The sequence below is a fragment of the Meles meles genome, chromosome 12, assembly GCF_922984935.1.
Source record: "Meles meles chromosome 12, mMelMel3.1 paternal haplotype, whole genome shotgun sequence".
In the NCBI taxonomy this organism is placed as follows: domain Eukaryota; kingdom Metazoa; phylum Chordata; class Mammalia; order Carnivora; family Mustelidae; genus Meles; species Meles meles.
In genome coordinates, this window is record NC_060077.1 from 60674362 (window position 1) to 60697600 (window position 23239).

Genomic DNA, 23239 nt, shown 5'->3' on the forward strand with positions numbered 1-23239 from the left:
GCCTCTCCGTATATTCTTAGAACCAGTCAATATGATTAATTTTACATGGGTATAATTTCCTGCTGCTGCCATGGAGCCCTCCCAGCCTCACCCATCAGCAGCGACATGATACAGTTTCTGGTTATCTTGGTCAACCAAGATATTGATATTATTAATAATGGATATCTATATGCTGACCTTTGTCCACACAACTGAATCACTCTGGGCTGGCTGTCACATTTCTTTAAGAGCTATTGATAAGCCCATTACTGGAAGGGCATGGACAATCTTAGGTATGTGCTTCTCACTCACCTTCAAGCATCTCCTGTGAGAATCTCCCCTTGTAGGTGAGCTGCTGTGCGTACGGCAGTGTGTGCAAGAAAAGTCTGCAAGCAGGTGCCCGTGTGGGGAGCGTACGTATGTGTGTGAGCACACATGTACGTGAGCATGCTCGCAAGTGCACATATGAATGTGTGTGTGTGTGTGTGTGAGTCTGTCTTGAGCACTGGCCCTTTTAGAGCTGATCAAATAGTCAATTAGAGCATTATAGGGAGGTAGCAGAATCAGAGAGTTCCTACAAATACACTGTGATTGTAGTGTTTGATCTTTGGATGCCTCTTGTCTCCTAGGACTTGCGCAGGAGGTTTGGCTTTATAAGGATATTATTAGGTTGATGCCTCGTTCTCTCCATGTACCTTTCAGGCAAGAGGCCCCACTCGCTGGCAGCAGGCTGGCCAGAACCTGCCACAGGGATGTGTGCTTCAGGCCGCGCTACAGGCTTGACTCTGGGCTCAAGCATCCTCCAGCCTCAGTCTCTCTCTCTGGCCAGTGGCAGCAACTGGCTCGGGCTCCACTTTCATAAGGGCGGAGAGAGGAGCTTGACTCGGCTTCTCCACCCTCTACATCCGAAACTCCTGATCAGAGGACTGCCTGGCATACTGGATTATTTATCGTGTGCCACGGGGGTGGGGGACAGTACTTCTGAGAAGGGATCCATGGTAGAATGCACACTTTGCATGCCCATGTGTGTCAGGATGGGCACCTGATCTCATCACCAATGAGATGTGGCGTCCAATCTCATCGCGGTGTCTCTGTGCGGCTGCTGTTCCTGCCACCTGCGTGGACAGGGGTGTCAGGGACAAGCGCCTCTATCAAGTCAGGCGACAGGGATCCGCTCCTGTTTGGTCCCAGACACGCTCACTTGTCAGGGGAGGCCCTCACTTGTCCCTGTAAAGGGAAGCCGGCTAGCTAGAGAAATCTTTTGGATCCTCAGACATAGTGTATGAATAAACCAGACATGGATTAATTAGGTGTGACTGCATCATTAAATTAGAATAATGAACAAACAGCCACGTATGGCATTCAAATTTGCCTAGAACGACTCTAAGGGTTGCTTTCAAGTAAGTCACCTGTCAGTTTGTGGGTTTTGGGGACTCTGGAGAGTGAGGTTCCTGTCCTATCTTGAGAAGTGAATTCTTTAGGCACCACCTACCCCAGGCAAGGATAATCCTTCAACAGGCGCCCGGACTCCACAACCGAATCCAAACAATGGCTTTGGTTCGATACAGCATCATCTATGCACGCTTCAGCTGCGAGCATTTCTCAGAGTGAAATATGACAGCAGCACAGGTGCTCAGGAGACAGGAGGGAGAAGTCAAGAGGTGTGAGCAGCGGATGTGAAACGCATCGATCCCATAATATTTATGTGGATGCGCACGCCGTCACTTGTGCACGTGCACACGCGTGCACGCACACACACCTTCTGCATTTCTGTGAATTCTCTTTTCCTCTGTTGACACTCCCTATTTCAGCCACAGAGACTTGAAGATGTACCTAGTCCTGGTTGTTTAATTTTAGAAATAACAGCCCCTCGCTTCTGCAGACAACACCCCTCAAAATTCCTGTCCTAGGACAGGGAGGCTGTGCAGCTGGAACCATTTATCTTTAACAAAGAGGAAGAAGCCAACAGCTAAGAGGGAAGAAAATGGGAAAAGAAACTCACTTGCCTCACTGGAGAGCCGGGGGATAGCCTAATGCACGGGGGGCTTTGTTAGTAAGATCTGTTAAGTATCTAGAAACCTTTGATCTGGAGCCGCTTTTAACAAAGGTGATAATTAATTAAAGCAGAGTGTATTGCAATAAAGTAACATTGCGGTCAGTTTATGCGCTGTCCAGAGCCGGCCTTCGGAAGTCTCTGTCAATTAAACTCTTGTTGGCGGCCAGCTCATTATCAATTTTTTTTCCTGAGCTTTGATCAATATTTTTGGCTGTTCTGTCCCCACAGAACCAGAACTACGTCTGTCTCCATGAGGGCACCCATTTATTTACATCTCGCAGATGGCCACGTAGGATTTGTTCCTGAGCTCAGCTGCTGGGAATCGCTCTGTTTCGGAGCATTGGTCAGCTCGTGCTGAAGAGGAGATGCAAGGGAGGATAAGAGAAACCAAATACGGAGCAAGTTGAAGGGGAGAAGGCCTGTGAGCATATGGTCCCCAAAACATCCCCTTCTATTTCCAAAGGGACTTGGAAAGGAGGACCATGACCCTGGGGCTGCCCACCTGGCTTCCTAGTTGGTTCCTGAGGGCAAGGCTGAGGTTGAGGCTTTACACCCATCCAGGGGCCACTGGGACCAGGATGTGTGGAGACAAGGAGCCCTCAGGACAAACACAACAATTCCTCTGTCATCATTTCTACCCTTATCATTATCTTTTTGTCCTGGCATTTCTAACCGCACCCTACGTTGCCAAGTGGAACGTGGATCTTTCTCTGTAGGCCCCACCTTGCGATTTTTGAGGGTGTCTTAAGGGCAAATAGGAGAAGGAAAAGGGGGAGATGAAGGCTGATGATAAAAGGGTTACAACTAATTTGGGGGCTCTGTTCCCTTGCCTTAAGCTGTTTGGCTAAGATTAGTGGCTTTTTGTGATTCTTGTGAATTTAAAAAGGCAAAGGTAGAGGGGATGAATGTGCTTCTCTTGTGGAAAGACCAAAAGGGGGGCATCCTGGTCCTGTAAAATGCAGCAATCTGCTTGGAGGGGCTAGCTTGAGTGACTTGGTCAAGTCCTGTGTGTGTGTGTGTGTGTGTGTGTGTGTGTGTGTGTGTGTGTGTAAACATCACAAGAGAAAAGTCAGGCTGGGATGCCAAGGGGCAATGGGTGGGTTAGGAAATGCAGTGGGTGGAGGGAATGATCTCTGCAGAGAGCCTGGTTCTGTGGCCGGCCACTCAGCTCCCAGATGGAAGGTCATTTCTAAAATGAGTCCATAGGTGAGCCGAAGCAGGCAAATATCTGAAGGGTGATGAGTGGGGGGAGATGAAACCTTTTTAAAACCTGGACCTTTGGGTGGAGATATCAGGCAGATACGCAAGAGAATACCTTCACACTGGAACTTAGATCATTGATAAAATCCAAGCTCTGAGTTCTAAGGTGGAACACGGACGTAATCACAAGGACAGCGTCATCCTTCCTACATTCTTTCCTTTTCTCCACCAACCATCTCCCTGGTTGTGCATACCGCCTCACAAGATGAAAACTACCCCTAACATCGTTTCTGTGCCATTTGCATTTATCGTCTCTTCCCTGGACACATGACCTCACATACAAACAGAAGTTCACACACACAGGCTCACACCAACACCCACACAGGCTACAGCATCTTCCCTCCCCCCATCCTCAAGGACCCGCAGACACACACAGATTTTCACACTCTCTAGCGCTTCTCTCTGCATGTCACATGGGATTTCCCTTCCAAGTTCAGAAACGCTGTGTTTCGGCTGCTGTCAACCAGCACTCCCAGCTTCCGGCTGGCATGTGGGCCCTACAACTTTCAGTTTTCCTTTTGTTCTGCCTATGATTCGGTGCCTCACTTTCTGTTCCATATCCTCTTCTATGGCCTGCCCACTCCAGGTCCCCTTCGAGGAGATCTTTCCTGGGTCAGTTCGGAAACAGGCCACCTTCAGACGACATGTGAGCTGTGTAGTGTTTCCCCCAAAACCATCTGAGGTGAGTGAGACCAGCTCTTTTCTCTGTGAAGGATGTGGCGTCTTGGGTATTTTCTCAGGAATCACTTAGAAGCCCCTCTCCCATCCTGGTCTCTGAATTATAACAATGAGGGTGACCATGTCAATAACAGCGAGAGTGATGGCTGTGCTCTGGTTCCTGGAGTGTGACATGGTCACTGGGTGTCAAAAGTGCCCCCTGGAAACCAGCTCTTTGAAAGTACTCTGACAACTTTACAATCTGCCTGCATTATGGGGCACATATCTATGACATACGTTTTTTTGTAACTGTTCCTTTGTTGTTGTTGTTTTTTTTTTCCCAAGCTGCGACTTTACTTAAGAAAAGCCTTTCTTTTTGTTTTATTTTGTTTGCGTTTGAGAAGCCACAAACATCCAGCCAACTGGAGCAGGTGGAGAGAATGAAAGTATGCCAAGGGGGTTCTTTCAACCCAATCTAGAATTCCCATTAAAGCTGAAGGGGAAAGGAGTGTTAACATCTCCCTATTGAATTGCAGTGAAATCTAGGCCAGCCCTGGTTTCCATATGTGTGGGATGCGCTCAGTCATGCTTGCACATGGATGCGTTGACGGCACATGTGCAGATTAATTTATCTGTGTGTTGATTCTGAGGGAGTCTTTTTAAAAGATAAACGAAATTACGTACAAGCAGCAAATAACCACCAGTCTCTTCAATAAATCAATTATTCCCAATATTGTTCTTTCTTTGCTCCTAATAGAATACTTACAAACATCTGGGGTTTGAAAGTCTTCTATGGGAGCTGTGGCTTTGCTTTACATTAGTTTTCTAATGATCATTAGTGCTTTTTTTTTTCCACTGAAATTTGTATTGTTTTTAATGTTATTTTCCCCACATTTTTCGTATTTTTTTTTCTCACACGGCAAATCTTTCTTTTTAAAAACTGCAGGTGTTCTGCCCAACCATTCTACCAGTGTCTTTCCCTGGAAAGCCTGAAATTTTATTTTTCAAAGTAAATTTTTTTTTAAAGTTCACCTTAATTGAGCTGATGCCCATGTTGACCCTTCCAGATTCACCGTCTCTTAGACTCATTTGAAAACAGAAATCAGATAGAGCCTCACTGGCTTTAATTCACCTATCTAAGGAAAAAAAAACCAAGGAGCCCTCTCGGCTAGAGTCAAGCGATAGAAACTCGATGGTCTGAGAATTGCTCTACCTTAAATGAAAATACAAGGCACAATTTTATGATACTGGTCAAGAATCAACAAAACAATCATAACACTTGCCATTTCTCTTTCTCCCAACTACACACCAAATCCAGGGGCTTCATGCATATTTTACTCAGCTACCATTGAAATGAGAGGTTGTGTATCTGGTGATGAGTCTATTTTCAAATGATATACTCTCCAGAGTTCAACCCACAGAAGGTTCCATTACTCTGTCTGCACCCTCCCTCTGGTTGTAGTGTGGAAGTATAAGGGGCTGAAGTCCCTGCAGCTGTGGCTCCTGAGTTGGGAGCACTCGATTTTCCTCTATGCAGTGGGGGAAGATATCAATGCAGAGTGGTTACCCAGGCACAGATCTGTTCTGACTGGTTAAGAAGAGGGACTGTGATACGGGCTTGGCTATTTAGATTAAAATGCATCGCAGGCTCCCGGAACAAGCACACATCAGTAGTAAAGGCTGTTTAAACCTTTGGGGACAGCCCTATGTTTAGATTACATTAATTCATAAATATTATACTAAATACCACTTAAATTGGACTTAAATGACTTCAAAGATAATGCATTATAATATGGCTATCCAGAGAGCACTAGTCTTTATGTCTCCCAGTAACTCAGTCTTTGCTGCCTCCTATCCTGCTAGACAAGACCAAAGTTATGAATGGATTGCTGGTTTGCTCATGTGTGATCCACCGACTGGGGGTGTGTGTGTGTGTGTGTGTGTGTGTGTGTGTGTGTGTGTGTGTGTGTTAGCAAGCATGGGTATGCATATGTATGCATTTTCAGACACTGCTTCTGTTTGTTCTCCAGGATATAAAAAGAAGAAAAGAGAAATAAATGTAAAGGGAGAGAGGAAAGAATTCGACTAGTGGGTGACCTCTTCCTTTCCCCAAGGGAGAAAAATTCTATAGGAAGGGGCAAAACTGGTCCTCAGCTCACTTCTGCTGCTACCCAGGGAGTTTGCCTCTCTCCTCTTTAATCAATAGTACAATGTCTTTCTCTTTGGAGCCTGGAAAAAAACAATCTTTCTCAAAGTGCTTCTAATGGGGGGAGAAAAGAAGACTCCAGAGTTAGCCGGGAGAGTCTGCATTAAACTGGGTTTTCTTCGTTGGGCGTTATTTCTTTGAATTGTAATTCTGGGCTTTTTTTCTTCCTTTCTCTCTCTGCCTAACACCCAGATCTCCCCCACCCCCGCCAAGTGCTTTCTGGTCTCCAGGGGGTGAATTTACCTTTACAGTAATTACCCCAGTCCACAACTGCTATTTGCTGCCTCTCCAACCCAACAGCCTTTCTCTGCTACGGCTGGGTTTGCTCCACAACACCCACCCACTCCCTCCTCCACAGACTCCCAATTTGACTGGAGTAATTGCCTTTTAAGGTTCACTCTACGCATGGCAGGTATTCCATTAACCCTTAGAACTCCTTCCTCCTTTAGTTACCTGAAATGGCAGGTGGCCAACAAATGGATAGTCACCTGAAATCTCATGCATTTTATTTAATTTTTACTTATTTTTTCTTCTTTCCTCTTCTTCTCTTTCTATTTTTTTCTTTCTTTCTTTTTCTTTTTTCTTTTCTTTCTTTCTTTTTCTTTTGTCAATAACATGCAGATGCTATCCACACTGGAGGCCAGTATCTTGTCATGTCTCTCAATTTTATTCCAGTAAGATTCATTAGAAGTTATAAATTCAAGAAAGGAAAGAAGGAGCCACAAACATGCCCTGAAACAAGGCTCAACAAAGGCATGTTTCTATCCCTAGCTTCATGTTGTCAATTTAGAGTTGGGGAAAATCTAAACGCCAAATGCAAACCTCATTCTTCAAGCCTCATCATGCTTTTTGACTTAACAGTAATTAATCACCAATGGCAAGCGAGTAATTTTTTAAGGTGGCCGGAGGCTTATTTTATCAGGATTAGCTAATAAATCAAGCTGTATCTCTGAAAGAGGAGTTCAAACTCTTCTAGGACTGAATAAACCAGACCTTAGAGACTGTCTCATTTATTCAGCTCTCCTGGAGCTTCCAGGCACCGTTAGAGACATTGTGGCCCAACCTTGCCTATAAAAATCTGAGGGTTACAAAGGCAGGAAGTTTCATAGGGAAAAATATATATGCTCAGGCTCTGAAGGGTGAGCTGCGACAACGAAACACCCAGCACGCTGGAGCCAACAGGCCTGCCTGCCACTGACTGAGCCAGTTTAGGGGAAGAATTATTTAGAAAATGAAGTTTTGCTTGTTTTAGGAATCCTGGCCAGATATGTGTATATATATATATGAAACATATGAAATAACTATAACATGTCCTTCTCTAGCTTCCTGATGCAAATCATGATAATTCTACTTCTTTGCTATAATGCAAAGGAGTCCAAAGAGCAACAAAACCAGTGATGATACCAGCAAGGGATTGTGAAAGAAACAAGGAATACTGTTAAACTTTATCTTCATTTGAAATAAAGAAGTGAATAAAGTGCTCCAAACCCGGGTCTCTTAAGAAGCTCAGTTCTTCACTCAGTTCTTTTGCCTCTGGTGGGTTCTGATTTTTTTTTTTAACTTTAAAATCTTAAATCACCACAAGAACTGATGATTAAGATGGGCAAAGGATTTCCTTATTTATGCTCTTTAAATTTTCACTATTACTATTTTTAAATCTAGGGACATATTAGAATGACAAAGCTTTGATACAAACCTTGATTAGCTTCTAGGGAGCTTAATTGGAAAGGGAAAAACTACAAAGATATGGTTGACTTGAGAGGGAGGGCGAAAAATGGAAACAAATGTTATTTCAAAGACTGCCTCCCCAATTCACCTTTCCAGTCTCTCTTCTGATCAGACATTTTCTCCATATTGGAGAAAGGTTGGTTTGTCTCTCCATTACACCCCCCACCTTCACCCCACCCCAACAAACCCAGTATATTTCCATTCTGCTGTGTTTCTGTGCTACTCAACATGCCATTAACTTTAAGATTTACTCCTCAGCAGGCAAGCTGGAAGATGCTAAAGCCAATAAAAACTGCTCTCTGGGACTCCAACTATGAAGAGTTTGGAGCTCTGCTTAGTATTCGGATGAAGGGAGGGCTGGAGGAGGGAGGGAGGTTGTGATAGTGAAAACCACTGCTGCTTAGAGAGCCAGACAGCTCTGCGCTCTGCACCTAATGTGCTGGAGGATGAGCTCTGTTCATAGCCCATTTGTGGCCAAGGATGAGGCTGCTCTCTCTGTGTGGGTGGGTGTGCATGTGCGTGTGTGTGTTTTCATCTTTAAAACCACCAGCTCTAACACAGCATCTTCAGTGGCTCTCCACACTACTGTTTATTAAAAACGGAACGTCCATACACATCCCTTACAACTTCCTTAGCCCGGTGCTCCTTCCCAGCCTGACGATCAATCTCTCTCAGAAAGCATTTAACTTGCCCACACAGCTCCAGCCTGGATTAATCCCCACTGCACATCCTATACATTACTGTTAGGGAGCGGAGCACTGGGCTAATTTCGTCACCCACCAGCCACCCACACACGTTCTACAACTGAACACGTTTGGGGATCTGCCTTAAAGATAATAAAACAAGGAGAAAACAGGCAGGCTGCAGACAATTCTCATGACCACTTTCCTAAAAAGTTGCTGGGTTTTAATTCTTTGATTATTCTGTGTCCCCCTCCCCCAAGCACTCACTAGCAATGATTGCTTCAAGGGAGAGCAATAATGTACTATAAACCTCTCTGCATGGTGAGTTTGGGATAATTTAGGCTACACCCTTCAAAAGGCATATCTTGCACACACAGATTTTTTCCCCCAAAGCTCCGCTTTCCTGAGAAGGGGATCATCATTCAGGCTTCCCCGACCCCCCACTCCACCCAGGGGATGGCTGGTTCCTTGCTAAATCTTGCCTTAGGTTTTGTCCCTCCTTCCTTCAAACATCAAACACCCCCTCCCCCACCACTCACACCACAACCGGATTATTGAGGCACATAGCTCGACAGGGAGAGTTTACTGTTAAATTGATAGCAAAATAAAAATATCTCTCTGAATTTGTCACCTCTCTTCTTTTTAGACGGCTGCGCTCCTGCTACTCTGGCCCCGAGCGGAGAAGGAGGAGATCATCTCCTCTTGATATTTTCAGCACCACGGCGATGGACAGCACCCTCGGTCCCTGGCCCGCTGAGCGCCCGCCAGTCTGCTCAGCGTCCCGGGCTTGGTCGGTGCAGCGGTCCCCGTCCCAATCTTTCAAGTCGCTGCGCCCAAAAATCCAAGCCCCGTTTCCCCTCGATCCTCTCTCTCTTTCTCTCCATATTCTGCTTCCGCTGCTCTCCCCACCGCACCGCTTCTATCAGCTCCTCGCCCAAAACGAGCTTTGCCCCAGCGAACAGCTCCCCACGCACCCCAGTCCTGGTCTCTGCTGCCCGAGCGCCTCCCTCCTCGGCGTCCGCCCGAGGCTCCCTCTCGCGCCGTCTCCCGCTCGTCCGTCGCCGGCCGGGTGGCCGGCCCGCCCGCTCCTTCTCCCCGGCAAAGTTGGGAGGGAAAGGTGCACTCACCTTTGTGCATGCCTGTGAACCTGTCCTTCAGAACCGTAAGCTCGTAGATCTTGCCGAACTCCTCGAAGAGGGGCTTGAGGTCCTTCTCATCCAGGTTGCGGGGGATCTGCCCAATGAACAGCTTGATGGCATCGTGGTCCTTCATGGGAATGGTCGACGGGTTCCCCGGGCTGTGGCTTAATCCGTTCATGTGCCCGGCGCTGCCCGGGCTGCTGCCGAGCCCGTTGGTACTGAGGCTCGCGTTGTCAGCCTGTCCGTTTGCTAACGTGGCCATCTTTATATACATAGAGAAAATCTTCTTTCCTTTTATTCTTTCTCGCTCGCACTCTCTCGCTCTTCTCCCTCGCAAGCTCGCTCGCGCTCACACACGCACACGCATACACACACTCGGGTTCTCTCCCCCTCGGTTTCTCTACACCTCGCTCTCCTCTCGCTCTCTGCTCTCTCTCTTTCTCCTCTCTTCTCTCGCTCGCTCGCGCTCGCGCTCTCTCTCTCCTCTCCCCGCTCTCTCTCTCCCTCCCTCTCTCCTCTCTCTCTCCCTCTCTCTTTCTCTCTCTCTCTTTTTCGGCCTGATCTGATTTTTTTCCCCCCCCCCCTTTCCTTTTTTTCTTTTTTTTTTCCTTTTCTTTCTTTTCTTTTCCCCCCTTTTTTCTTTCTTTTCTCTTTTCTTTTCTTTTCTTTCTTTCTTTCTTTCTTTTTTTTTTTTTTTTTTAATATATTGAACAGACAGGATCTCTGTCCTTTCCGTTTAAACAGGCTGGACCGGTTCAAGTTCCCAGTCAGACCAGGGGTGGGGGAGGCGAGTGAGCGCGCGCGGAGGAGGGGGGCACCGGGCCCGGAGAGGGCGAGACGGAGGGGGGGGGCTCCCGCGCGGCGGCGGGCGGCGGCCGGGAGCAGGACGGCGTGGGGCGGCGCCGGCCCCGCCGCGCCTCCCCCGTCGGCGGCCCCGGCGAGCGGTGGTGGTACAGTCCGAGACAGCCCCCGGCTATAAATAGCGCCAGGCGCATGGCTCTTCGGGAGGCGCTGAGATTCCGGGCCCGGCGGCCGCGGAGAGCGGGTGCCCGTTAGGAACGGGGCTGCTGGCCTCTTCTTTGCCTTTTGGGGGTTCCTTTTGTAATAGCAGCAGGTGCAACTTTTTGTATTTTTAAAACATTGATTTTCATTTTCGTGTGGATATGTCGGGGTGGGGGGAGCGTTATCCACCGAGCTGCGCTCTGTTAGGGCGCCAGGCGGGCGAAGCAAAGGCAGGGATGGCGGGCGGGGCGGCGGCGAAGGCGGCGGCGGAGGTGGAATGGGCGCTTTTTTCTCCCATCTGGTTCCCTTTATTTATTTATTTAGACTAGAAAAAGCGAGTCGGCTTGGAGGGAGTCCGCCCAGCGATCCGAGTGCGCATTGATCAGTGTCGAGAGAAAAAAAGCTACATAAATATATATTATGTGGATAAATCTATGGACAAGAGCTCTCTCGCGCGCGCTCTTTCTCTCCGTGTCTCTCTGCTTTTTTCCTCCTCGAGTCCCCAACCTGCCAGAGCAGTCCCAAATCTTCGCCTTCCCGCACGGCATCTACCGCCTCCCGAGCCACCTGGGAGGTCCGGGCTGGGGAGCAGTTGGGCCTCGCTGGGGGGACGGGGCGTAGAGATTCGGGGCCCGACCCTCGTCCCAGCCCGCCTGGAAGGCTGGAGGTGGGTGTTTCCGTCCCGGACGGCCTCCCCCGGACCCGAAGCGCGGCGGCTGGTCCGGCAGGCGGCTGGCGGGAGGAAGGTAGGAGCCGGGCGCCTCGGCCCGCTTGCCCGCCGTGGAAGGAGACAGGCTCTGGGTGCCGTGCCGGGTCCGTGAGCCAGAGCGAGGGACCGGCTTAATTTTGCCCTCGTCTTCCTTACTGGTTCAAATTGAAATTTTTTTCTTAATCCACTATCAAAGAAATACCCCCCCCCCCCCCCCCCGAATCGCTATCCGGGCTGCGACCGGACCCAGACTCGCGCGGCGTGCGCTGCCCCCGCGGGTTTCGTGAGCAGCGCCTCCCTCTCCAGAAGTGCGAGGCTGGGAGTCGCGTCTGCGGGCTGGAGCCGAGGGTCCGGTCTCCCAGCCCGACTTTGCTGGGTTCCCCACCGGGCCCGCCGGGGCCAAAACCTCGGCTGCGCGGGAGAGGGAGTGGCCGGCGCCGGAGCCGGGTCCAAGCAGCCCCGCCTCTGGGGGCGAATGCTGGTGGTGAACTTGGGTTGGGAGAGCAGATTTTCATTTTAATGATATTTACCTGCCCCTCATCCTCTCCCACATTTGCTTTTCCAGGGCAGCCTCTTCTCCACGGCTTCAGAAGCCGGGCAAATTAAAATAACGCTCCCGCTCCCCCGCGAGTTGCGGGGGCAGAGCTGTTGGCCTGACTCTGTCGGGACCCCCTCCGGCCGCCTTCCGGTGTTCTGGGTCTCTCTTTTCTTGCCCTCGGATTACATGACGTTATTAGACAGTACGTTTAAAATTTTATTTAAAGAAATGAGACCCCATCCGCCTGAAAACCGAGACCAAGCCCGTTTGGTACAACCACAACGCGGAGCTCTCCAGCGCCAGGAGGAGGCCTGAGGAGGGCCCGAGGTTCGCAGCCCCAGGCCCCGAGCCCACCTGGGACACCTCTCCCTGAGGATCCAGGGCGAGTGACCAAACAGCAAGTACAATTCTGAGAACTGTGGAACTTCATCCTTTCATTTTAAGATTCTCCTGTCTTTTCTTGTTGGAATCGTGTGTAAGTATAGTTGATTCATAACTCGGTTCTGGACTTACATTATCCAGTGTTATATGATGGCCCAAGAATCGCACACGTTGATGGAATCGAACAGAAACTCACACATAGAGCCTCTCCGCAGTGTAACAGTGCGCTCTGTGTGCCTGTGAAGTGCTGTACTAGAGAGGCAGGCATGGCCCTGGTAGGCACACGGAGGGCTTGAGCTGGGGGTTTGGAGGTGTGTGCCTGTGTCTCCTCAGGACTGTGGGTCCTTGTGGGATGTGGTGAGGATGTGTACATAGACCCGGTTTGTATCCACACTCTGCCTGTGTGTGTGTGTGTGTGTGTGTGTGTGTACCAGGCTGAGACCTCCTCCTCCCCTTTCCCTCAGGGCACATCAGCAGGCGCCAATATCTTTGTCCAAAATATCTCCTCTAACATCATCTTGTGGTGCTGGCGCTTACCTCCTAGGTTCTCACAATGGAGTGGAATCTATTTTCTGCCCTAACAGGAGTGGAGGAGACTAATTCCTACTTGAGGTCTCTCTCCCCCTGCCTCCCAAGTCTTAAAGCCCCAGCTAGGTCTGGGGGAAGAGGAGGGAGTGAGCTGGGGTCCAGGGCTGGGAAAGGGGGAGCCTGCACAGGGGAGGGCAGCTACTTCTTCCTGCCCCCACCCCAGCCCCGCCCCGGTCCCAGTAAATTATTCACAGGTGTTTCATTATTCATATTATTATTAATAATAATAGCCAATACATAAATAAAAGCAGTCCCTGGGCAGGAGTGAATGGGAGAGTGGAGTTGTTAATGGAAGGGGGCATCTGGTTATTCTAGATGCCTGGACTCAGCTCCCTCCAAGACAGCACTTCTGCCCCTGGGCAGGACACTGCAGCCTTCTCCCAGTGTCTCCCCACATGTGACCCCAAAGCTGTGGAGAGCTCCTTCTTCCCTAGGGAGGGTACCTCACCCTCCCCTCTCTCCCACCTGAGGATGGCTTATTTTGGATTTGGACTGTCTCTCCTTAGGGGGATAATATGGGCCTCAAGCCTCGGCTTTCTGACCCCTATGTACTGAAATGCCCCACCAGTCCCCACAATGCTGGGGCCAGGCAACCAGGACACCAGGCCCCATATAACTGAGCTACCCTGTGTAAACAGCGGCAGAAGCAGCTCGGCCAAGGCATTGATCTCTTAAAGGCGCAGAGCTTGAATCTCTTAGGCTCCTACTGCTTTGGCACAGCAGAGTATTGGGGATAAAACAGCACAGACAGGTGTCTCCAACTAATGTAATAAAGGAACAGGACCCTAGAGACAACAGTAAGGAACGTGGTTAGGTTTCCTCATTGGTATCCTTGCCCTGATATTCTAGAAAGACTTAAGCTAATTTTTTTTTTTTTAACCTTAGATCATCAAAGAAAAATGTAACTAGGGAAAGATGGGGGCAAAGCATTACTCACTGTGACATTTAAACAGATTTCAAACTTTCTCTTCAAGTGCCACTTCACGGCCACAATGATTCCCTCCACTGAAAGGGAGAAGGCTGGCAAATGGAAGTGGGAGCTGGGAACAATCGCTTCTCATTTGCTCTCTGTGTTTGGGGTTTACATTTTTGTTGCTGATTCATCTCTGGGGATGTCAGGAAGCCCTGTGTGGTGGGGCTCTTCGCTCAGATGGTGTAGTTTTCCAGGCCTTACCATTGCCTCCTGCTCCTGGCTTCTCTCTGCTCCTCCCCCTCAAGGGAGGAGGAAGCCCTTCTTGTGTTCAGCTTCCCTTCCCTGGAGCCACCATCACTCTCCTCCCCTCTGGCACCCACTGAACCACATTTTGCAGCCCTGGCCATGGCCCCATGCACCGAGGCCTGCTGTGGCTGTCCTGCCTGTGAATCTTCTCTCTCCATCTAGATTGTGAACTGCTGGAGGGTGGAGGGCAGGAACCTGGTATCTGGCCCCTCCTCCCTCCCTCCAGGCAATCTTGGTAGACATGAGCACACAGTAGGTGCTCAGGATGGAGTTTCTAGACACCTATGGCTAATCTGACTTTGGGGTAGGGGGCGATGCTGTATTCACTCATCTGGGTCCTAAAGATGGGGAGCTGCAGGGACCCAGGCAGACACCCAGGAGTTCAGAGCCCAAGATGAGAACACCCACACAGCAGTGTGGCTCCCAAGGCCACACAGCTGGGCTCGAGGCATCAGCACCCAGTGATTTTTGCATTCAGCCAGCCCTTCCAGTCTCCCACTGGGAGCAGCAGAGAAAGGGCAGGCCTGCGAAGAACCCACTCTCTAGTTAGAGAGACCAAAGTCTTACCAACCGAGGATTCCCAGAACAGCAACAGATGGTTAGTCTTCCAAGGCTTGAGGAGTTCCACACGTGAGAAAACAGAACGAACCAATTTGTGTGGGATAATCTGCGGTGGGGGGCAGCTGCCTTGAGGAAGGAGGGTCTCTTGTGAAGGCTGGGGCAGAAGGTGTTGGCCGGAGAGCTGGGTGATGGCCTGGCCTGAGGGCTAGGAGGGCAAGAAGCAGCTGGTTCTCCAAGCCTATGTTCAGAACAAGCTGAAAACAGAGGTGTGTTCTGTTGGCCTGCGGTTCTCTAAACGGAGACAGGAGAGTGGAGCACCAGTCAAGGGACACTGTGGAGGGACTGCTCTGCCCAGACCTGCAGAAGGCAATGAGGGGAGGCTGTAGACAGAGAACCCCATTTGCCCTCTGCGGAGAGCTGCTGCCTGGTTTGGGCAAAGAGGTTGACTCAGGAAGGAGCAACCACACAAGTGTGTAAGCCCACTGAGGAGCAGAGCGGGAGGTGCTGGTGATGTGTGTCATGGGACCCCGGAGAAGCTGAGCTTGTGTGGGCAGCGGCACCCTGGGAAGGCTCTGTGGTGGACAGAACTCTGATCTGGCCCTGCAGGAAGAGGAGGTCTGCTTAGGGAGGGAGGAGGGAGGTTGAGACAGCAGGTGGAGTTGCCAGGTCTGGTATGTGCCGTGGGCCCTGAGTGATGGTGAAAAGATAGAAGCTTCTAGAGGGGACTCCTATGTGGAAGTAGGTGGGGTGGGGAAGATGTGGCTTTGAAAGCAGCCTCAGAAGTCTGTTTCTCGTCTTCTCCACAGGTTTAGGACTTCTGTGTCCTTGAATAATTTGGGAATGTTTAGTGATACAAGAAGCACTAATTGAGGTGGGAAGGAAGAGGAAAACCGTCCCTACTTTCTCTCAGTTAACGTTAGCAGCCTCCTGCCAGCAAGAGAAGACAATTGAAAGGCTCCCTTGTCCTGTCCCTGGCCAACAACAGACCTGGCCAGGGAAACAAGCCCATGGAAGGGGAAGAGAGTGGAATTAGGACGCCATGTGTTTTGGGAAACCCAGAGACTCCCCAGAAGGGCGTGGGCTGCCTCCTCCAGCTCAGAAAATGCCAGGGCTGTCAAGAGAGGGGCCTCTGGGCTCCCTCCCTTGCTGGTTGAGTCCCAGCGACATGTGGTGGTGGTCTTATGGGGGCTCCTGGGCTCTGGGCAAGAGTGGGTGAGAGTCGTTTTTGGGAGTCTCTAGGCCTTCGGTCTGTATGGACGTGCACTGTTCTTCACATGGGAACATGCTCCTGTTCTAGGCTTCTGTGCCAACTGGGGCTTTGACTCACTTTTGCTGAGGGCAGGTGGGAAATGGAAAGGCAGCCCAAGAAGCAGGATAAAGGGATCTGGAGTCCTGTAGCTCAGACATCCTGCATGTGGGTGGTAGGACAGGAGGGACCCTAGTCATTGCTTTCCTAGGCTCAGCTTTCTCCTCCATAAAATTGAGACCCCGGTCCTCTCTTCCGCCCACCTTTCTTTCCTCACATCACATCCAAGAAGGTGAGACAGCGCCGTGTCTGTGAGGCTGACTCACGGTCTCATGTAAAAAATTCAGGGGAGAGCAGGCACTGAGGGTCAAAACGGGCCATACCAAAGTGTAGATACAATTAACTTGTTTCCCTGAAGGATTAGGACTTTCCCAAAGAATTCACATGTTTTCCCAAGGAGCCCTGGCCAGGCAGCCCTCAGTCGGACGGAGCAGGTGCTTACCGCTGCATTTAGGGAAAGCTGGCAGAGCCAGATTCCTTGGCTTCACATCCTGCCTCTCCCGAGTCCAAGCTCTGTGACCTTGGGCAGGTAATTTAATCTCTTTGTGGCTCAGTTTCCTCATTTGTAAAAGAGGAAGAGGAATAGAACCTACTTCACAGAGTTGTCGTGGGGATTAAATCCTGCTTGTACTAGGTAAGGTGCTTGGATTAATGTCAGCCCAGCCAGGACCTTGGGACATCACTCGCAGAGGCCCTCTTTGAGTCTGAGCGGCTGCTGAGGCTCCTCCCACAGCAGACGGAGGAGGCAGGGCGGCCCCTCCCGCTGGGGCCCGCTTCAACCCTTCGTGGGTGTCCGCACTGGCCACAGGGCAGTTTCTCCCCGTGCTCCTGGGGAGGGAAAGCCTTCCCCGAGGGCGAGGCCCCCATCACGGCCTCTTCTTCGGGCCTCCCCTAAGTGCTGGCTGCGGGCGCTCCGCAGCCTCTTCTTACCTGAGAGGTATTGCCGCAGCAAGTCCTTTTAATTGTGATGTTTTACTAATTAGTTTTTAATTATGTTAATTTATTGTACATGAGCCCTGAGGTTTTCAGACACTGGGCTCACTTTAGAAACTGGAATAGTAAGTTGTATTTATCACACACACAATGCTGTGGATAAATGTCACTTTCTCGTGGCCATGATTTCTCTGATAATGTGGCTGAAAACAGGGCTTCTATTCAGGCTTTTAAATATTAATCTTCCCCCTGCAGCCGGCCACACCCCCCCACCCCGCCAAGTCCTTCAGATAAGTTAAGACTTAAGTTAAGACTCAGCCTCCACAGGCTGTGCAGGGGACATGATGGAGTGAGGTGGCTTGGTGGTACAGGAGGACCCCGGCTGGGTAGGGGTTCTGCAAGGGGAGCCTGCAGGACAGTTAGATCCGGCGGATATTCTCAGGGTTGTTATGGTGGAGGGGGCTCAGACTCACCCACCTGGGTGGACCCCCTCTGACCCCTACCCAGCAGCAGGGTACTGACAAGAGCATGGTGAGGTGTCTGCATCTAGGTCCGCCAGGGAGAGGGAAGGAGAAGCTGTTGATGAGGATGGAGAGGGCACGTGGGCAGTCAGAGTGGGCCCTGAAGGCCACAGAAGGAAGGAGGTTGGCTTTTGTTCCAGGACTGGCAGGTAGCGGAGGGGGTGGGGGAGGCTTACAGCAGGGCCGGCTCACAGGGAAGGCCCAGGGCGGGGGCTCACTGTCCATAGGTTGACCAGTTGCTGAGGTTAACAGGGGAGAGTGTAATCAGGGGCACAAGCCTGGGACAAAAAAGTCACCTGGGTATTTATGGAGGATGGCTGAGAAGGGAGAAATCACCCCCAACACACACACACACACACACACATGTGCCAGACTGGAGGAGCACTGTATTGGGCTCATTTTCAAAAGATCATTTCTACATTCAAAGGATGAAGGTTTGCTGCCATTAGTAACATTTAAAGAAGATGCCACTGTTTTTTAAGAACCACTCCTCTCCCCAAATAATTTCCAGATGGTCGCCTTCTTTTAATAAGTTTGAAGTGTTTATGCAAAGTTGTGTATATATGTCTATATATACATAGACATATATATAAATTCTGGTCTCTTACTAAATGACAAATTAATATACGTTTTGCTTGAAGAGTAAAATTTAAAGAAATACAGTCTGGGCATTTAATGCTTTAAAATATGTATATGAGACTTAAGTTGCTGTACTGTTTGTACATAGGTGCACAGCTGCTTGCAACGTTGATAGGAAGAGTTTGAGCTTTAAACCAGTCAGATCTGTACTTACCAGCAATGTAAGTCATGATTTCCAAGGCTCCGTTTCCTCATCTGAGACACAGGCATAATAACAGTGCATATGACTGTCATGGAGAGATAATAAATTATTGAAAGAGGTAATACTTAGTGCCTGCCACATAATAGGTGCCCAGTAAATGTTGGCTATGATTATTAAGAGTGTGTTCATTCCCAAGTAAACTAAGTATCTCCTTTCCAGGTGTAAAGATAAGCTGTGGCAGAAAATAGCATTTAAAATATGTGTAACAGGACATGGAGAATTTTCTTTCTTTCTTTCTTTCTTTAAAGATTTTATTTATTTATTTGACAGAGAGAGACACAGCGAGAGAGAGAACACAAGCAGTGGGGAGTGGGAGAGGGAGAGGGAGAAGCAGGTTTCCTGACTCGGGGCTTAATCCCAGGACCCTGGGGTCATGACCTGAGCCAAAGGCAGAGGCTTAATCCACTGAGCCACCCAGGTGCCCCAACATGGAGGATTTTCTAAGGAAGAGGGCAGTTTAGGTTTCTCCTCAGTGGTCCTCCCACTGTGTTGAGGGGAGAGGAATCTAAGTCTCTCTTTGTGGGTGCCATGCTGTGTGAAAGCATTTTGGGGAGAGAGCCCATGTCAGGGAGGGGCCCCAAGACTTTCTCTCAACATGGACACTCAGTGGTGCTCACCTGCATTCAGATTTAGAAAGTGGCCCTCCCGGTAGCAAGGACCTAGTACCTTCCCCACATTGTCGGGGAGCCTGTACTCATACACCTGCCTGCCCAGACACATGGGAGGCTCCCATGTAGGTCTGCGTGACCCCCCCTCCACACCCCCTTCCTGGGAAGGGGAAGGGTGGGCAAACTCTGACTCATTCCCTGGCTCTGTGCCCTTGCGCTGAGTCACAATGTAATTGATCCCTCCCTGCGCCAGGTTTCTCTCTCATGTGACCCAGAGCAGGGTCATTTCCAGACCAGGGCCGGGGAGGCCTGGCTGGGGAGAGGCAGTCCCGGCAGGGAGGGGCAGACTGTCAGAAACTGAGGATGGTCCTGAGCCCCGTGCCTGACTCTTCTTGTTGTCCACCGAGGTGTTGTGTTTGTAAGAGTCAGGGGTCGGTCTACCAGTCACCCACCATAAGTATTCCGTCATTGGCCTCTGTCGCTGTCCCCATTAGGCGAGGGCTGTCTCTATAAAATCATGCCAGTGGGAGATCATGGAGGTTTCTGGGCACCTCCTTGAAGATGCCAATGGGATTCGTGCTTCTGGGGTGAGGGTGGTCATTCTTATTTCTAAAATGAGTCGTGGGCTTAGAGAAGCTGAGAAGCAGGAGGAAGGAGGACGGAGATGCGTGATCCCTGTTGGAGGGCGGTATCACCCCTTGGGGCTCAGTTTCATGCCATCCTTTGTCCAGAAAGAGAGGAACCACCTCTCTTCCTGGTGAAATGGGAAACTCTGGCTGGCAGGGATCGAATCGCAAACACTGGCCTGGAGGCAGAAGGCAGACTAGGGGTTAGCTGGGCAAGGTCTTCTCTAATAGACAGATCTGGGCTGTGGTGGACAGGCCCCCTCCAGCACCATCACACAGTCCTTGCTATCGACAGCATCACTGTCCCACCTTGGGCATGTCATGTAACCCCTCTTGGTATCCTCAATAGGCATCACATTCTTTTTTGAAGCCAGAGAGGCCCCCAATGAATGTATAAGGCTCTAAGAAACAGGCAACCAATCCTGTTGTGAAAAACTTGCCTCCCCCTCACCTCCCTGTCCCTGGCCCTTGTCCTGACCTGTGAGCTGGCATCCACGCTATGAGATCTATGCCCACTTCAGGTCTCTGTGACCGGGTCCAGTCCCAGTTCTGAGATGATTCCTGCTCGACTTCTGTGAGCAGGGTCAGGGTGACAGGGCTTCATGTCAGGTGGCACTTCTGTGGCCGTCAAGCGACAGAGGGCCCTCATCCAGGCTCTGATGGGACTCAGGCAAGACTTGTGTGCCCCTGAGTCACCTGCGTCCCCTCTCTGGACCTCATTCTCTGATTTATGAGATGGGGATGGTAATCCGAGCTCTGTACACCTTTTGGGGAGTGGGGGGGGGGATCAGAGGCAGGGGTGGCATGGCTTCCCGGAGGGCAGTGTGTTAATGCTGTCGATGTGCTCCTTTTCCCACCGCCCTTTTCCTGCCTCTGCACAGTCCCGGCCTCAGAGTAGCCCCGAGAACAGAAAGAACCGCCTAGTTCTCACATCCATCCTCCTCCTCCTGATTATTTCTCCCAATCACACTTAATAGCCGCCTGGCTTTTGGCTGCAGCCCGGTATATAATAACCTGCAATTATTGTCCACTTAAGCTGTCCCCAGGGCCTTGTCTGCTGCGCTGCCCAGGCCCGCACCGCCAGCCTGCTGATTTCCCTGTCAGAGTCATGGCCAATGGGAAGGAAGCCCCTGAAGGGCCAGACTGACAACCTGTTTGGCAGGGCTGCCGCCTCTCCAGCTACATCTTCTTCAGAGATGGGGCCTCGGAGGCAGCCCACTCCCGCCACAGCCTCACCCAGCCTGGGTGCCCTGCTTTCCTGGGACCCGGCTCTCTCTGCTGCCTGCAACCCTCCTCTGCCTCCTCTGCCCCCATGCAAGCACTGTCTCATGTCAGCATCTGTGACCTTGTCTACCCTTACCAGACACTCCTGGCTGCTTCCTACAGCCCAACCCCTTTACAGACTCAGTTCCTTCTCCTGCACCATTATAATGGAGGCCTTGGTTTTTACATGCCAGGCTACCGAAGATCAGAGAGGTTAGGTATCTTTCCTGGGATCACACAGCCAGGCAGGGACAGAACAAAATTCCAAATCAGGTTGGCTGATGGCACAGCTCACTGAGTCCTCATGCGGTGCCGTGGTCAGCTCTCTGTTCCTCACAAGCCCAACCCTGCAGCGGTGGCTCTGCTTAGTGCCTGCTCCTCCGGAAAGCAGTCTCCACCGAGGCGGTAGCACCGGTCCCCAGCACTTAGAACGTGTGCCGCCCTAGAGTTGCAGCAGGTACCCTCCATCTCGGGAGGGCTCATCACGAGTTGCCCAGCCTGCCCCTCCTCTGCCACATGGATTCAAAGCACTGCCGTGGGCAGGTTGGACACAGCCGAGTCTCCCCTTCCCCACCTGGCCTCGTACTCTCCCGAGCCTCCCTCCTAGAGCTCCTGACAAGGTCCTCACCCATCTGTACAGTAAACATTTGCATTATCTCTCTGGCTCCAGCTCGCCCCGGTCGAGGTGACTGCAATGCTGACGGTGGTGACAAATGTCGATCCCTAGGCCACGAAGGACCTGCAGGGCCCTCACTGCCATTGGGAGATGGCAGAGTCTGAACACGTTCGTATTTGCACTCGGTTCTGAATCTATTAATTAAATGACCAGAGGGACAAAAGAAGGTGTCCAGACCCTAAGTGAGGGCCTTTATCTTGAGTGCCGGCCATCCTGATGTGTGTCTGTGGGTCGGTCGGTGAGCGTGTGCGCGTGTGTGCAGGCGTCTGTAGGCTCAAGAGCGCAGTGGTGGGCTGTGTGGCCTGGAGGGGCCTGGGGCGAGTAGACTCAGGACTCTCCTGACTCCCAGGCTGGAGGGACCCAGGGCCTGAGAGCTGAAAGTGTTTGATGGCCCTTGTGTCCAGAGGGCCTGCTTGGCTGCTATGCCCCTGGCAGGTACACTGGGCTCTGGCTGTCAGTGGAGGAGGACAGGAAGGCCTGTGGCTCAGTCTTTGTCGAGTCCACCCATCTGCCTAGGCCCTGGGCTGAATCTTCCTCCTCAGACTTGCTCAGGGACACCTCCATCCCCTGTCCAGGCTCCCCTACCCTTTGCCTGACTGTTCCTCACACCTGCTTGCATATTTCAATGCTTTGTCTGGGAAACAGATTCTCAACAAGAAGAACGGTTGGGAGGCAGTTTTTGGGTAGCCCGAGGCCTTCTGTGGTCCCCCAGATCTCACAGGTTAAGTCTGAGGCTGGCCTGCCGGTGAACTGCCATGAGGGCTGTGTGGCGCCTCAGGAAGGAGCCAGGCTTCTTCTGTGCCACCGTAGAGTCATTGGTTCAGAGGGATGCAGCAGGCCTTCTGTCTTGACCTTCATCCAGCCACACTGGTGCAGGGATCCTTCCCCCATCCCCATGCCCACAGCTGTGCTGCCTCTCCGTGGTCGCTCCCAGCCCTGCCCTGACGCACAGGCTGGAAATGCCCCGGCCAGCTGGTTGTCAGTCCCTGGCTGAGACCTCTCAGGAGCAGCTGCGAAGGGATGCTCAGGCAGGGATGGGGCAGGTGAGGAGGGCGGCCAGAACCAGCCATGCCAGCTGCCACCTGCTGTGGTATTGGGTGACTTAACACTGAGAGGGGCAAGCATACCATGGTCTTAATTTTCTCTGCCATTTTACTCTCCTGCCCCCAGGCCCTGTCTCTCCTGTGCCAAGGGGACAGAAAGATTTCAAGCATGCTTAGTGAAGGCCACTCAGTCTCTTTTCAGGGTAATGCAGTCTTGTGTGGGCAAATCCTCCATCGTTGGGGGGGCTTTTCTCCCCATCTCACCTCCAGTTGAGGTGAGGAGAGCTTGTACCCCTTGTGGGGAGAAGGGGGCCTGGGGTTGTCCTTATGCTGTCATCTAGGGCTTTAATGGACTCCCTGGGGTCAGTCTACCTTGATCTCCACCCTGGGAAGCCCAGAGTGGGAGTCGGCAGGCTTCCCTGCCCTTGAGGCCCCAGCCGACATCATGGTCACAGGGAGTCTGAATCTCAGGTCCTCCTAAAAAACCCACCTGCCTCCTTCTACTTCTGTGTTTCTCACCCCAGATGTCAACCAAAGAGCTTCTGGAATTCTCCCCTATCTCAGATGGGTAGAATGGACAGGAAAAGAATTGATGAAATTCATGTAAATTTATCTTTCTGCCTGAGCCCACTCTCCTTTTACCCCTCTGGGTAGTAGCCCCAGGCTACCCGGGGGCATTGGGGGATGGTCCTACAGCTCCAGTCGGTCACTCTGTG

General features: G+C 51.1%; 1 protein-coding gene across 49 annotated transcripts in view; it reads right to left on the reverse strand.

Moving 5' to 3' along the window:
* Window positions 1–10153, reverse strand: part of CELF4 (CUGBP Elav-like family member 4) — a 287707-nt gene extending 277554 nt beyond the window's left edge. For 37 of the 49 annotated variants that reach the window (XM_046025074.1, XM_046025033.1, XM_046025071.1 and 34 more), the window contains exon 1: window positions 9697–10152. In XM_046025074.1, coding sequence (XP_045881030.1) covers window positions 9697–9982 — 286 coding nt within the window. In that variant the 5' untranslated portion in view covers window positions 9983–10152. Of the gene's footprint in view, window positions 1–9696 lie in introns of all 49 variants that reach the window. The other 12 variants (XM_046025055.1, XM_046025054.1, XM_046025052.1 and 9 more) reach the window with 2 other exon arrangements.
* Window positions 10154–23239: the final 13086 nt, after the last annotated feature.